Source organism: Notolepis coatsorum (assembly GCF_963971535.1).
Source record: "Notolepis coatsorum genome assembly, chromosome: 4".
In the NCBI taxonomy this organism is placed as follows: domain Eukaryota; kingdom Metazoa; phylum Chordata; class Actinopteri; order Aulopiformes; family Paralepididae; genus Notolepis; species Notolepis coatsorum.
Window position 1 is genome coordinate 177,148,734 of NC_140168.1, and position 17,390 is coordinate 177,166,123.

The 17,390-nt window shown below is 45.7% G+C and overlaps 1 protein-coding gene across 1 annotated transcript; it reads right to left on the bottom strand.

Moving 5' to 3' along the window:
* Positions 1-13,491: 13,491 nt before the first annotated feature.
* Positions 13,492-16,466, bottom strand: LOC311226756 (uncharacterized protein; the record flags this gene model as incomplete). The annotated part of the gene is made up of 3 exons (XM_084312166.1): positions 13,492-14,268; positions 14,380-14,479; positions 16,372-16,466. 3 exons carry the CDS (start codon positions 16,464-16,466, stop codon positions 13,492-13,494), a joined length of 972 nt encoding a protein of 323 aa, XP_084168292.1.
* Positions 16,467-17,390: the final 924 nt, after the last annotated feature.

Consider the following 17,390-nt stretch of genomic DNA (forward strand, 5'->3'; position numbering starts at 1 on the left):
TTCTCACCTGTCATCATGAAGTGGGTAGAGCAGATATACGTATGATTTTACTTGGGGAACCAGTGTCTGCTTTGATCGACTCTCCCATCTGTGTCTACGTCCCATCAGCCTCAGCTGGTATTATATAAAACTTGCGATTTTGATTTTTGATTTAGTTATTATTAGTACAAAACGTAACACAGCAGCTCTTTGGCTGTGATGCACTGAAGAAAATTACCCTTGATTGTGTTTAATTTGCCGCTTTTCCGATACGTTTTCTGCACTAAATGAAGCGTACACAATGTACCCGGGGTGAATGTTTCCCCCAAGCCGTAGTTGCATAGCAACAACAGACAGGAAGTTGACTTCGAGAATGAGAAAAACAAAAAACAAAATGGCAGTTGAACTGCAACGTAATGCATCTGTCTCTTGGGAGAGCAGAGTTACAAAATGGCAGTTAAACTGTAATGTAGTTCAAGTTCAAGTTTCAAGTTTCTTTATTAGTTGTCATACAGAAGTACAGAATACTTTTATACAAAATGCTTCTTTCTGTTATGCTCCAGAGACTGTGCTAGGCAAAAATAGATAAGTATAAAATAAGTATAGCAAGTATAAAATAGAATTCAAGTACGTAGACAAAAATGTTCAGTATATACATATATACAATGCTCAATGTAGAGTAGAAGTAACTGAGTTACCATACAATATACTATACAGTGCAAAGGATGAGGTACAATTTAGGTACAATTTACAGTAAGGTGTAATGAGGTATGGGTTGTAGTGCAAATTCTTTACCAATCAATATAAAGTGTGCTTAGGTGTTCTAAAGTGGTTAAAGTGGGTGCTGCAGTGAGTTGTATGTTTAAAGTTAGTGCGTGTGGATGTGTGGATGTGTGTGCTGTGAGTGCATTTGATGGTTGTTACATATTGTTATTGTTCATTGAGCATCCTGATGGCCTGGGGATAGAAGCTTCTTCTGAGTCTTTTTGTGCTTGCCATGAGACTCCGGTATCGCTTGCCTGACCGCAGCAGTTCAAAGAGGCAGTTGTTTGGGTGGCTCGAGTCTTTGATAATTCTCTTAGCCTTGCCCATGCACCGCTTGTTGTAAATGCCTTGGAGAGTGGGAAGCCCCCCTCCAATTGTGCGTTCGGCTGAACGGGCCACTCTCTGTAGTCTGCTACGGTCTTGTGCGGTGCTATTCACAAACCAGGAGGTGATATTGCCAGTCAGGATGCTCTCTATTGTGCATGAGTAGAAGTTCTTAAGGATCTTCTGACTGACTTGGAACTTCCTTAGGCGCCTGAGGAAGTAGAGGCGTTGCCGTGCCTTCTTCACAACACTGTCAATGTGTGTGGTCCATGTCAAGTCTATGTGGACTCCGAGGTACTTAAAACTGTTCACTCTCTCAACCGGTGCCCCGTCGATGCTGAGGGGGCTGTAGTCCCTGACCCCTGACCTCCTAAAGTCCACAATCATCTCCTTTGTTTTGCTGACGTTCAGGGAGAGGCTGTTCTCTTGACACCATCCCGCTAGAACCTTGACCTCCTCCAGGTAGGCCCTCTTGTCGTTTGCAGAGATCAGGCCCACCACTACTGTGTCGTCAGCAAATTTGATGATTGTGTTGTTGTTCCGCTGTGCCACACAGTCATGTGTGTACACGGAGTAGAGGAGGGGACTCAGAACACAGCCCTGGGGGGCCCCTAAGGAGGTGCAGTTGCCTGCTCTCACCACCTGGGGTCTGCCCGTCAGGAAGTCCAAGACCCACTGGCAGAGGTCATAGTTCAAGGCCAGGTCCCTGAGCTTGGCTATGAGTTTGGAGGGGACTATGGTATTGAATGCTGAGCTGTAGTCGATGAACAGCATTCTCACATAGTTGCCCTGCCTCTTGTCCAGGTGTGATGCTGCTGTGTGCAGCACATGGGCTATGGCGTCCTCCGTGGACCTGTTGGGGCGGTATGCAAATTGCAGGGGGTCCAGGTTGATGGGGAGGGAGGAACAGATGTAGCCCTTTACTAGCTTCTCAAAGCACTTCAATGCTATGTAGGTGAGAGCTACAGGGCGATAGTCGTTGAGGCAAGCAGGCTTGGATTTTTGGGGTACAGGGATAATAGTGGACTTCTTCAGACAGGTGGGGATGACAGCCTGTTCCAAGGACAGGTTAAATATGTCAGTGAATACCGGGGCCAGTTGGTCGGCACAGACTTTTAGGACGCGGCCGGGGATACCGTCCGGTCCTGCTGCCTTCCTGATATTCACTTTCTTAAAGGTCCTCCTCACCTCATGTTCTGTTACCCTGAACACTGTGTCTCCATCAGCAGTGTCCCCCCCCTCCATTGCAGTGGATTGTAGGCTGGTGCTGTTATTCCCAGCCTCAAACCTCGCATAGAAGGTATTGAGATCATTTGCTAAGGAGATGTCACTGTTCAGCTTGAGGGAGGTGCCTTTGTAATCTGTCACCGTTCTGAGCCCTGCCACATAGCTCTAGAGTCAGCCTGTTCATATTGAAGTAAAATTGTATCCCTGTAGCGCCTCTTTGCTTCTATCACTGCCCTCCTCACGTTGCCTCTTGCCACCTTGTGGTCATTCATGTTGCCTGCCACAAGCCCGGCGTTGTAGGCTGAGGTGCGCGCTTTCAGAGCCTCACTGTTAACAGAACTCGCTTTGGGGTGCCAATAATGTGGTCAAGAGGCATGGATTCTCTATTGTGCCTGAACTGAATTGGCTTCTTTTATTCACATGGTGGGAGCATTTTACACATGAGTCCTCTCTTACTGAGGAACTGGAGAAGAGAGAGAAAGGGGGAGGAGACACAGATACTTATACACGTCATCTGGTAGTACTCCAGAGTGCCTCCGCCTAGAACGCCCTCCAGTGGACACAGATATACATGCAGTTAGATAGACACTAGTGTGAACAGTTACATATGCAGTTAGACATTTACTAACAATCCCACACAGAGTCTCTAGCTTCAACACTCACGGACGGATTTGTCTACCCAGGGCTTTTGGTTTGGGTAAACTCTAATTGTGGTAGTGGGGATTGTTTCTTCCACCAAAGTACAAACAAAGTCCAGCACTGTCTCCGTGTAGTCATTAATGTTATCTGTGTTATCTCGGAACACCCCCCAGTTTGTACATTCAAGTGCAGCCTGTAGAGTTTCCTCTGATTCCACAGACCATTTCTGCACCTCTCGCGAGACTACCGGGGCGCGCTTGAGACTTTGTTTATATGTAATGTGTCTGTCTCTTGGGAGAGTAGAGTTACAAAATGGCAGTTAAACTGTAATGTAATGCGTCTGTCTCTTGTCGCGAGAGGTTCACAGGAACATGTGCGTCACTCCCGATCAGCTGGGAGTAGCCTCTTTACAACAAAATGTCCGTCGAGTACCAGACAGAGAGAACAGAGTTCAAAGTACACAAATGTTCTTGGTGAAAGTCAATACAAACGCCACTCAAGGGGCTTGGTGAAAAGTCAATTGTAAACCGTGCACTTACCCAACAATGATGTGCGATACAAATGTCTACAAAGTAATGAGCGAATAATGTCCGTTGTTAGAGAACTGAGCAGGAACAGTAATCAATGGTGGCCGGAGCATCACGCGCACCACGTTATCCACTGTCGATCAGTCGCTCTTTGTAGAATTGGCATGCATTCTCCGGCGTCTCAAAAGTGAGAGTCTCGTTTCCATGTGTAACTTGCAAGCGAGCAGGGAATAATAATCTAAATCTAACAGCCTTCTTGTAAAGAGCTTGATTGATGTCATTGGAAGCAGCGCGCTTCTTAGCAGTAACTGGACTCAGGTCCGGGTAGAATCGCAGCGTCTCCCCGCAGTAGCTTAGCACATGTTGTCTGGACCACCAAAGCACCACTCCTGGTCCGAGTTTGGTGGCTGGAGAACGGCTCGCTCCCTCAAGCTCCGGTGGTTTGGTGAAAAAGTTCGGGCCGAACAGCTCCATTAGCAGGCCAGATATAAATTCTATCGTGTCTCGTCCTGTTTCGCTGCCCTCTGGGATGTTAATTATACAGAGGTTGACTCTGCGAGATCTGTTTTCAATGTCGTCAAGGCGGTCTTGAAGCTGTCCATTCTGGGCCTGAAGTGATTTGACCATTGCTTAGGTGGCCGTCAGAGATTCAAAGATTTCCCCAGCTAGGGACTCCATAGCAGCTAGGCGGCCTTGATAGATATTCATAGTCTCGCGGAGTGCGTCTACCGAAGACTGTAGCGGTTTAACCGACTCCTAAATTAGAGCCGAGATGTCCTCTTGGAGTGAAGCTCGTTATTTATCCAGTTCTGTGACCAGCTGGCTCATGGATAGGGTTTCAGAGACTTCTTCGTGTGCATCGTTAGCCTCCAAGTTTGCGGCCGCCATCTTAGCAATTTTGCCAGCCAACGTTGCTGCTTGTTGATTTGAGCTCGGCGTTTTAGGTTTATTGCTCATTTCGCGACCGAATGATAACTCTTTATATAAACTGTAGTATATCACTTTGTTACAAATAAAAGTATGGTGTTTACAGGTAAATCTGGACAATTAGACCGGGAGACCTCTTTCGCCTGACTTTCTCCTACCTCGTCATCACCGGAAGTCTCATGAATTTATCATTTAAAAAACTTTGGCGGGTCCAAAAATAATGTTGTTGTTTACATGTTGCATGCATGTTGCATGATTCCTTGGCAGGCTGACTCGTTCATCAGAGACTTGTTTGGTAGTTATACAATAGCCATTGAGCTGGAGTGTCCCCCGGCCCAGTAGTACCAACTCTCCATGAATTTTTGTCCTGCATCTTCTAACCACACACCCTCAAGATGCCTCCGCTCTGCATCTTCTAACTACACACCCACAAGACCCCTACGTTCTGCATCTTCTAACTACACACCCTCAAGACCCCTCTGCTCTGCATCTTCTAACTACACACCCTCAAGACCCCTACGCTCTGCATCTTCTAACTACAGTACACACCCTCAAGACCCCTCCGCTCTACATCTTCTAACTACACACCCTCAAGACCCCTCCGCTCTGCATCTTCTGGCCGCCTCAGACCCACTCCTATCTGAGCTCCGGGAGGGTCATCAAAAATAAGCTGCCTATTCTCTGTCCTCGCTCCACAAGTCAAGTCAAGTCAAGTCAAGAGTTTTATTTGTCACGGCATACAAGTATACAATGAAATGCGGGGGGTCTTGCCCGCAACGATGTGCATAATACAATAGTAATATATAATAGAATCCAATAGAACGACATTGTGCAATAAAACAAGTAAACAAAGTAGGGCATATCGGTATATGTACATGAGTTATTTACAGAGCATGGTAGAACATGCTAGGTCCTGTGGTAGTGCAATACACTGTTAGCTACAGATGAGGCACTGGGTCTTTATGTACACTGCTATACAATGCTATATTATACAATCTCAAGTTATACTATACTATTCTTAAAGTGACCTTTCCTTTTGTAAAGTGACGATAAGTGTGAGCGTGTGCAGCATGAGTGTGTTTGCTCATGTTAAAGTTAACAATGGCGGAACGAACTTCCCACCACAGTTAGGACAGCCGAAACCCGACCAATCTTTCGCCGTCGACTAAAGACACTCTTCTTCAATCAATATTTGAAAAAAAAAGAAAAAAAAGAAAAGAAAAAAAATGCTAACCTTCTTACTGTCCTCTACAGTCATGCACTCTTCCTAATATACTAACATACACTCGACACTGTAGCACTCAAGTTTAAACACTTTGATGAACATTGTTACTCAGCTGATAGAGTTGTACCCTTCCTTACCTGTTGTACAAAACTTGTAAGTCGCTTTGGATAAAAGTGTCAGCTAAATTAGGGTGACCATATTGTGATTTCCAAAAAAGGACACTCTGCCCCCAGCCTCAAGATAATTAAATTAAACTCAAAGTTTACTCAGAGATGCCTTATCATTTTAATATATTTAAAGTATGCCTCCTCTGTATGGATAGAAAATTATCATTTATATATATTTTTATATAACAAAAGAATATCTCTCTATAACCAACGTTACTCAACATGCTTTATTATGCCTAAAGTAATCTCGCTGACAAATCTCACGAAAATAACTTAAAAATCAACCTATAACAAAATAATATCTCTTTTCAAGTCTTACTGGACAAAATAAATAACCAAAAATATATAAATTAATGTTGTAAATAATACCTCTTCTGTATTAGAAAATCCAGCTTTAAAATGTATATATTTGCATGTTTTCAATGTAATGTAAATTATAAAACAGTAACCTCACAAAGATACTAATTTAAAAGTAAAACTTAGCAGTTTTGGATTTGTTGACATTTGCATAACGTTAGTGTAATTAGTGTACAAAACAAATTTACTACACACGTAATCCTTAGAATGATTGTATCATAAGCATTTTATATCATCATAAATCAAACCAAAACATAATTTTGAGGCATCAAAATCCTCTGCTATATTGATTTGTTATATTGTTTACACTGCTTGTTTTTACTACCTGTACCTCGCCTTCCCCTCCCCCATGCTGCTATGATGCCTGAATTTCCCCAAGGGGATCAATAAAGGAATATCTTATCTTATTTTATCTTATCTTATATACAATATACAATACAGAGTAAAATTAGGTACAATGAGGTACAATGTAAGCTCAGACCCTACATCCACATCTTGAGCTGCAGAACACGTTGTGGCCCGTTTCTCAGCTGTATTGATTGATTGAAAACTTTATTAACAGATTGCAGAATGGGTAAAATACAATACGGCTCAATACAAAGCATTGTTAAGGGGATGCAGACCAGAAAAATACTTTCGTCTTGTTTACATCAGGGTCCCCGATTTTCAATTCATCAAGACATTTATGACATACATGACATATACAGTACTGTTTCGTCAAGACATTTATGACATACAAGACATACAAATATACAGTACTGTATATCCAATCACTTTGTGTTTATAAAACACATATAGAAAGTAGCGTATATGCATATAACATTGTTTAGAAACGTTTTTGCAAACATTAGATGACATGCTAACTAGGGATGCACCGATATGAAAATTTGCCACCGATACCGATTGTTCAACTAACACAATCGGCCGATACCGATACTTGTGGCAATTTTTTTTTAAATTTTTTTATTATTTATTTTTTTATTATTATTATTATTATGAAACTACTGTATATTTGTATGTCTCTAAATGTTTTTATGAATTGAAAATGGAGGACCCTTATGTAAAAAAGCCGAAAGTCTTTTTCTGGTCTTCATCCTCCAGTCCACTGAGCTGTACTGTATTGTACCCACTCTGCAATCTGTCAATAAAGCTTTCAATCAATCAATAAGACAAATGCATAGAAAAGCCCTTATTATAACCAAATAACAAAAAATTATATTATTGTTTATGAAAATGTTTTAGCCCTATGCTTGACTATTATTTTAGCCATAATAAAATAATAAAATGAATAAATAAAATATTAAATAAATAGGCTACACGTCTCTCTTTTTGTGTTACAAATTGTGCTCACCGATATTTTTACATTTACATTTAGTCATTTAGCTGACGCTTTTATCCAAAGCGACTTACAAGTTCTGTACGACAAGCCATCAGGAAGGGCACAACTCTATCAGCTGAGTAACAATGTTCGTCAAAGTGTTGAGTGCTACAGTGTAGGTTAGTTTATTAGGACAAGTGCATGACAGTATGGTTAGTTAGGGTTAGATAATTTTTTATTTTTTTATTTATTTTTATTCAGATAATGGTTGAAGAAGTGCGTCTTTAGTCGACGGCGAAAGATTGGACGTGTTTCGGCTGTCCTAACTGGGGTGGGTAGTTCATTCCACCATTGTGGGGCAAGGACTGAGAATAGGCGACTTCTCTTTGATGACCCTCCCGGAGCTTGGATAGGAGTAGGTCTGAGGCGGCCAGAAGAAGCAGAGCGTAGGGGTCTTGAGGGTGTGTAGTTAGAGACCATTGACCGGAGGTAGGCGGGAGCAGTTCCCTTTGCCGCACGGTATGCTAGGTCGAGGGCCTTGAAGCGGATTCGTGCAGCAATGGGGAGCCAGTGCAGGTCCCTAAGAAGTGGGGTGACATGGGCCGACTTCGGTAGGTTTGAGATCAGGCGGGCCGCTGCGTTCTGAATGAGTTGAAGAGGCTTAGTGGCAGTGGCCGGGAGGCCAGCGAGCAGTGCGTTGCAGTAGTCGAGGCGGGAGATGACTGTTGATTGGACGAGGAGTTGGGTGGATTCTTTTGTCAGGAAGGGGCGGATCCTTCTGACGTTGCTCAGGAGGAATCGGCAGGTTCTGGTTGTCGCTGCGATGTGAGCAGAGAAGTTCAACTGGTCGTCGAGGACAACACCAAGGTTCTTGGCGGTCGGGGACGCGGTCACAGCTGCATTCTCGACTGTGATGGAAAGGTCGGTCAGGGGCGAGGATTTGGCCGGCAGGTGGAGCAATTCTGTTTTGCTTAGGTTCAGTTTGAGGTGGTTGGTCGTCATCCAGGCGGAGATGTCGGACAGACAGGCCGAGATCCGCTCAGAGACGTGGATATCTGAGGGAGGGAAGGAGAGGAAGAGTTGAGTATCGTCGGCATAACAGTGGTAGGAGAAGCCATGAGACGTGATAATGTTACCCAGTGATTTAGTGTAGAGGGAGAAGAGAAGGGGTCCTAAAACCGAGCCCTGGGGGACACCCGTCCGCAGGGGGCGGGTGGCCGACAGGGTCCCTCTCCATGACACTTGGTAGGAGCGGTCATTGAGGTATGATGACAACCATGTCAGCGCAGAGCCAGCCACTCCCATTCCTGCGAGGGCCACGAGGAGGATCTGGTGGTTGACTGTGTCGAAGGCTGCAGATAGATCTAGGAGAATCAGGACAGAGGAGAGGCCTTTCGCTTTTGCTAAGTGAAGTGCCTCTGTGACCGCAATGAGGGCTGTCTCTGTGGAGTGACCAGTTCTGAAGCCTGACTGATTAGGGTCTAGGAGGTCATTCTGTAGAAGATAAGCAGTAAGTTGGTTGGATACAGCACGTTCAAGTGTTTTAGAAAGGAAGGAGAGAAGAGAGACAGGACGGTAGTTGCCTATGACGGTAGGGTTCAGGGATGGTTTTTTTATGAACATAGGCCTCTTTACTTACTTAAAAAAAGTAAACATCAAGAAATATGTTTATGGTATTAATTCCACCATGCCATGTAGCACTATCTCTCTCCCAGTATGGTCTGCCGGGCTGCAGCTGGATACTATTAGGCTTGTTCGAGATGGGATAGGCGGACGCAGATCTGCGCAGGTTTCACTACTGCCTCGCCAAGCGCGTTGCATGACGGTTAGAATGTTGTCCGACTTGCTCTGAAAATCTGACGAGGCGAGGCGCGGAACTCCCGCGGGAGCGAGCCACGTGCAGCCTTCAGAGCGAGGCGCCACAGTACCTCTCACTTGGCTGCTCCCGGCTGGGAAGCGACTTGCTACGGTCGCGCAAAGCGCCTATTGGCTCAGAAAAGCCAAAGAAAAAGCCACGTGACAGCCAGGGAGTTATGAGACGTTTGATTGATTGATTGATTGAAAGCTTCATTAACCGATTGCAGAATGGGTACACTACAGTACAGTTCCGGTCTAAACATAACATATTACACATTCCATGTCCACAGTAATAAATAAATGAATCAGAGACATAGTATTATACATATTATTATCTAACATCTACGTCTGTATGCATTACATTCTGTATTAGCACTCCGAGATTGTTTCACAATGAAAAGTGCTTTATAAATAGAATTATTCATTATTTTCTTATTATTATTACATGAACTGACACTCATTCCTGTCCACTGTATTGACCTTTATTGTGCCTTGCTGCAAGCTAAGTTTCCCATTGGGCCACAATAAATATCTGAATTTAACTGAACTGATCATTAAAGTGGGATTAGTGGTGCATGGATATAGACAGACCACATGTACATTGGCCATTCGGAATAGTTACCTCAACATGTGTGCCGGCTCCTTAGAACCACTCAATCCCAATCATTTAATACACATGTGCCACTCAGAATCATCCAATCAAGCAGGTGTGGTTCCTCATTAGGGCTTACCTATATAAAGCTACCAAATGAGATAACTTTCCTCTTGGACAAAAATGGCAACTCAGGCTGTGATACTCAAAGACGCTCTTGGATCGCTAACCCTCATGGTTACCCCAGCCATAGCAGAAAGACTAGTGAATGGTGAGTAAACAAGTAAAGTGTAAATCAAATGTCATGTAACAATTATTACTGTAGGAAGGGACTTTGTTATTTGATACATCTGCTTTTTCAGATCAAAGATATGCAGCTCAGATGATGAGGGAAGTCAGAGGTATGGGAAATCATTCAAAAGCAAATAAATGACTCATTCAAATGTTTACATCAATAACTTTTATTGTGTTTCTCCATTCATGTAATCAGCTTCATTGGCAGCTGCAACCCCACGAGCGCTCACTCCACACCCCCCAGTAGCCAGGCCACCTTCAGTGCTCACTCCACACCACCCAGTAGCCAGGCCACCTTCAGTGCTCACTCCACACCACCCAGTAGCCAGGCCACCTTCAGTGCTCACTCCACACCCCCCAGTAGCCAGGCCACCTTCAGCCCCCACCCAGTACCCTCCAGTAGCCAGGCCACCTTCAGCCCCCACCCAGTACCCTCCAGTAGCCAGGCCACCTTCAGCCCCCACCCAGTACCCTCCAGTAGCCAGGCCACCTTCAGCCCCCACCCAGTACCCTCCAGTAGCCAGGCCACCTTCAGCCCCCACCCAGTACCCTCCAGTAGCCAGGCCACCCTCAGCCCCCACCCAGTACCCTCCAGTAGCCAGGCCACCTTCAGCCCCCACCCAGTACCCTCCAGTAGCCAGGCCACCCTCAGCCCCCACCCAGTACCCTCCAGTGGCCAGGCCACCCTCAGCCCCCACCCAGTACCCTCCAGTAGCCAGGCCACCCTCAGCCCCCACCCAGTACCCTCCAGTGGCCAGGCCACCCTCAGCCCCCACCCAGTACCCTCCAGTGGCCAGGCCACCCTCAGCCCCCACCCAGTACCCTCCAGTGGCCAGGCCACCCTCAGCCCCCACCCAGTACCCTCCAGTGGCCAGGCCACCCTCAGCCCCCACCCAGTACCCTCCAGTGGCTATTCCCCACACAGCCCCCACCCAGTACCCTCCAGTGGCCAGGCCACCCTCAGCCCCCACCCAGTACCCTCCAGTGGCCAGGCCACCCTCAGCCCCCACCCAGTACCCTCCAGTGGCCAGGCCACCCTCACACCTGCATCTCCACGACAGTCAGGTCTGTACAAACCAGGTACATTAACCAAAATTACAACCTAAATAGAGCAAAAGAAATCTGTTTGTCAACACTTGTGTCTTTACAGACTTCACACACAACAGAATAATGCTGCTCCTGGAGCTGACTAGGACCCACCAACACCTCTACTACCGCAATAAAATAGCATTTTACAAGAAACTGGAGGAGGAATTCAAGGGCCGTGGCTACAACTTCACAATAGAGAAGCTGCGGAAGAAACTGGGCAACATGCTAATCACGTACAAGAGGGCTAAGGACCGGAGTCACTCTACAGGAGGGGGGAGCATAACATGGGAATACTATACAGTATGTGCAGTTTGTTAATGCATTTCCAGTTGTAGCTTCTTTTCCAGTTGGAGCTTTTTCTTAACAACTGTGCTCTTCCACAGATAATGGATGACTTATTTGGGTCCTGTGGGGTCGGGAAGGCACCACCAGGCACCATCGTGTCAAGCCCTCTATTCCCCATGAAGAGGGGTTCGAGTGCCAGTGCCACTGCTACATCCTCTGAGCAACTACCCAGCTTCCCTGAGGAGCAGCCTGGTCCTAGTGCTCCAGAGGTCCCTGAGGAGCAGCCCGGTCCTGGTGCTCTAGAGGTCCCTGAGGAGCAGCCTGGTCCCTCCACGGCCCTGCCCAGAACCACGGCCCTGCCCAGAACCATGGCCCTGCCCAGCACCACGGCCCTGCCCAGATCGACAAGTCGGAGGGAAGTCCTGCGCATCAATCGTCCGCGTTTCGCCGAGACGTATGAGTCTCATGCGGAGAGACGGACGGTGGCGTTGGAGTCCATGGCGATGCCCGATCAGGACCGACGGAGAAGGACAAAGGAGAGAAGGAGGAGAGCATTTGAGACACAACATTTACTTCTCGCCCAAAACAATAACACACTTTTAACTAGTCTCAACCACACCAATAAGCAGCTTCTAACCGGTGTCACCCAACTCACTAATACACTCCAAGAAATCAGTAGCCAGCAGAAAACACTTATAGCACTCTTGTTGTCACGGGCACCACAGTCACCAGGTAACTAACATTTCATGCATACATGCCACTTTTGAGTTTCTTTTTTCAATCACCGTCACCAGATAACTAACATTTCATCCATACATGCCACTTTTGAGTTTCTTTTTTCAATCACAGTCACCAGATAACTAACATTTCATGCATGCATGCCACTTTTGAGTTTCCTTTTCTTTTTTTGCAATGTTTTGGTTGTCACAGTTCCTGCCTGGATGTGCTCTCTCTCTCTCTCTCTCTCTCTCTCTCTCTCTCTCTCTCTCTCTCTCTCTCTCTCTCTCTCTCTCTCTCTCTCTCTCTCTCTCTCTCTCTCTCTCTTGTCCTTCCCCTGCAGGGCCACTGGAGGGTACTGGGTGAGCACTGAAGGTGGCCTGGCTACTAGAGGGCATGGAGTGTTGGCTGAAGGTGGAATGGCCACTGGGGGGCATGGAGTGTTGGCTGAAGGTGGAATGGCCACTGGGGGGCATGGAGTGAGCGCTCGTGGGGTTGTAGCTGCAAATTACATGAATGGAGGAACACAATAAAGGTGTTATTAACATAAACATTTGAATTAGTCATTTATTTGCTTTTAAATGATTTCCCATACCTCTGGCTTGCTATCTGAAAAAGCAGATTGTATCAAATGTCTGCATATTGGGTTCAGTACAAACCGTTATAGTTGTAGTGTCTGTGTCAAAGCATTTCTTTTATTCCCTGCTAGCCAGGGAATTCTAAACAAAATGTATTCAAGGTTTCTAGCACTAACAATGTTGTCTCACAACAAATGGGGCAGTGGTTGGTTGGCCATATTCGTCCCCTTGACGTGACTCAGTACCTCTGGGGACCACTGATGCTCCGAGATCCCCTGCTGGTTTAGCCTGGCTTTTAAATCTCCCAGTTTCCATGAGCTGCCACACGGAGGCACAGCAGGAGTCTTGATGATGAAATACACTGTACAGAGTCAATGCATGTAATCCATGCCTGTTGACAAATACTCAATATGTGCATCACATCACCCTGTGGGATATGGCCCACCAGCTCACAAAAAAGGGGAGGGTGGGGGGCTAAAAAGAAAAGGGGAGGGTGGGGGGGCTAAAAGAACAATCAAGTGTGTGTCATTGGCAGAGGTGATGTTTACAAACTGAGACAGATTAGATCCCTACGATGATTTGCACCTCTGTCCTGGTCTACTGCTGGTGGCTCGTGATCGGCTTCTACCTCAACATCCTCTTCAACTTGGTCAGTGGGCAGGCAAAGACTGCTGCGCTGATGTTTCCTGTATCCCTCATATGCAAGCATCTAAGCCTCCTGAACTTGTTCTTGAGGATGCCGAAGGAATGCTCGATCACCACACGAGCAGTATTCAACCTCTTGTTATACCGCCTCTGCCTAGCAGTCAAATGCCCGTTGTCCCTGTAGGGCTTCATGAGCTGGGGCATTAGTGGGTACGCAGAGTCCCCAATGATGTGCATCCCCTCCGGCACCAGGGACTGGGGATCTGCTTCTAGCAGCCGGCCAACCTCCGATACCCGAAATGCTCTCGCATCGTGCCAGCTACCAGGGTCGCCCACACTAACGTGACAGAACCGCCGATGGCTGTCACAGTACCCAGTGAGTATGACTGAATAGAACCCTTTCCTATTCAGATACGCCACTGGGTTCTCGCAGTGTGGCCTCACCATGGGGATGTGGCAGCCATCCACGGCACAGACCGTGTTGGGGAATCCTGCTGCCCTGAATCCTAGCTCTGAGGAATGTAGCGCTTCCCCTGAGGGCCAGGAAATGTGATGGGACATGTGTGCATTCACTAGTGCACAGAAGTCGTGCAGGTGTTTGCACACTGTGGATTTTGTGGTGTTGAACCGATCTGCAACACCCCTATAGGACTCTTGATTCGACAGAGTCCACAGACATGCCAGCACACTGCGATTCAGTGGCAACTTTGTGTGAAGTGTGTTGTTGTACACAGGGTCAATGGCAGTCATCAGCTCCTGAATGGTTGAGGAAAGAGCAAAGGGGAGTGATTTCCATTCAATGGTGTAGCAGCATGGGCTTTAATACTGTAATAGCCAACATAGAATGTCTGCTGATTGTATACATACCTCCACGTGCCCACGGGAGAGTCTGAAGTGACTTCTGAAGTCTGAAGGGGTATAGCGTGGGACCACCTCTTTGACGAAATAGTTGATCTTGGGAACCGATCTAGAACAGAAGGCAACTTCAGCATAATGTTTACTTTAACTACTACTATCTCAGTGTAGGCTAATACAAATGGCAACAATGTACTGGACATGCATTGGCGACATTTTAAGTAGCCTTGCTTGGACCTTGTTGGAAATGTATTTACAAATATATGGCATGCACCATTTGATTGATCTGTGAAGTGCATTTAGGAAATGTGTCGTGATTGTACTTGTCGATAGGGAAAACAATATTATGAGGGGGGCAAATGTGTAGGAGTTAATATGTATTACACTTGATCAAGTGGAGCAAGATTGGCCCCCATTTCTTAAGAGGGGTGTGGTATTACATGATGTAGAATCTACCTATTACTGGAAATGCTTTGTACAACCACAACACTAGATTAAACGCTTTTATTCAATTGCAAAATCACTGAAATAACACTTGTACTGCTACAGCAGATGAATGAATGAATGAATGAATGAAAACCTTATTGATTGCAGGATGGGTACAATACAGTACGGCTCAATACACACAATTGTTAAGGGGATGCAGATCAGAGAAAGACTTCCGTCTTGTTTACATCGGGGTTCCCCATTTTCCATTTGTAGTATAATCCTATAGAATCCTAACAATAATCTAAGGTTATTGTACAGTACAAGGAGGTCGCTTAACTGGAAGGAGGAGAAAGGATCATAAGTGATAGAATTTTTGGTCTCCTCATCTGACTTAGTCAGATGAGAAATAAACGTGTATAGCCAGACAACCAGAACTCTATTTCAACTCAACTGATTTATTTGTCACAGGGCCAAGCGTGAATAAAAGGTTGCTTTTCACATACAAGGATTATCAGAATACATTAACATGTCTGTTTTGTACAAAGAATCAACAAGGTTTGCATCTCAAAACCCCAACATACATACAACAGTCATTGTCAACATCAAATTAACATAGAGAATTTACTGTACACATTACACATGAGTAAATCTGGTTTACAGATCAGGGATCTGTACATTACTCTAATCTAAACAACCATTGGTGTTTCCCATGATTTACTCACGTAAAATGCAATCAGCTCACAGTAGTCTCTGGGTGGGGAGCGGTGGAGCAGCAGACCTGGGGTGGTCTGGGCTCCTGAACTACCAATATGTTCGCTCTTATATACTATAGCTTCCCTCCAATCATAACATTCTAGAAGTACATTTTGGTCCAATCATGTGGTTTTCTGTGGGCGGTTCTCTGTGGGGGCTGGCTGCCCCCACCTCTGGGTTGTGGCGACGTGATGGGACAGAGATGGAGGGGGCCTGTCTGTGGCCCCCGTCGGTGTGGTCTTTTGCTGAGTACAGAGGGGTTCTGCTGGTGGCCCCTGTCCGTGTGGTTGCTGTGTGAGTCTTCTTTCAGTAAACAGAGGGGGGGTCTTGGTGGCCCCCCTCCTTGGTGTGGCCGCTTGATGAGTACAGAGGCCTGTTCCAATAAACCTTTTACCAACTGTATCTCCCGTGTATATGAATTTACACATTTCTAATATTATGGTTTACTCTTTTGATACTAAACAGTTGATTAATAGATAACTTTGTTTGTGACTTAGTGTCCATGACTAATCATCTCTTCAACAAGTCTAAACTGGTCTGCCCTGTGTTCAACCCAGCTGTCTCTGCTTCTACATTTACATACAGTCAATTCGAGAAGGTGTTGTTTGTTCTCTAAATTAGTCATTGCTTGAGTGGGGGTTGAAATAACTGTTGCTGCTGTTATCTGATGCAACTGTCTCAAGTATGGTTCCTTATTTTAGCCACTGAGTCCACTCTGCTATTGAAAGGTACACCTGGCTTTACATTATGGTTCTCTAATTTATTCACACATATTAATTATGAAATTCAAAGGCAATATTACCATCATGTACATCATCATACCCATCGTGTCCATGGTCATCCAAGAGTTGTCGGACTTCAATGGCATCGAACTCGTCAGCAACAAAAAACATGCGTGCGACGTGTTGTTGTGTCATTACGACTAGGCGAGCAGAACGGTCTCGACTCTCGTGCAGGAAGTGTCCGCCCTCTTAACTCCTCCCCCGGCTTCACTCGGCTACTCTCGTCTACTAGTCGAGGCAAACCGAAATCCATCTCGAACAAGCCTATAGTCTCAACCAGAGCTCTCAACCAAAGCAATGCAACAGAACAATTTTGATTGACAGTCGATTCTGCCAATTACGTCACACCGCTTGCACCCGCCTTTGCTGTTACCACCAATCGGCAAGCGCGTATTCGTGTTTTACTTCCTGGATGTCCGCCATTGATCTGCAGCGAGAGATCAACAACAAACCAACGCGCTAATAACGAGTAGATTACCAGCGCTCCGCAGGATGACCAAACGAGGCATAATGATTTTACAGCAACTAATGTTATAATAAAACAAAGCTTTTCTATACATTTGTCTGATTGAAAACTTTATTAACAGATTGCAGAATGGGTACAACTCAGTACAGGCTCTGAGCAACGGAAGGAACTGAGCTATGAATTGAGTAATGCTTGCTATGTTCGGGTAAATAATATGCTGATGTTATTGAACGTGTAACACTAACTATATAACGTTAATGCCACAAAACGAATGCCTTTGTTAATCATAAGTAGTAACTTTGATGCAGTAGCTAGCTTGTGTGTGTGTGGGGGCGGCGTTGTGCAGGTCGCTTGACTGAACTTTTATTTATTTTTTGCCTTTTGACGCGACACAAATTGATGGATATTTATCGGCTACTGCCATCGGCACATTTGAGCTTATCGGCCGATAGGCCGATTGCAGTCAACAAGGCACTTATCGGCCGATACCGATACCCGACCGATACATCGGTGCACCCCTAATGCTAACGTGACGTTAGACTGTTTACACAAATGTGTTGTGGTCTGTAACTTGCCAACAAGGAGGCTGCTAT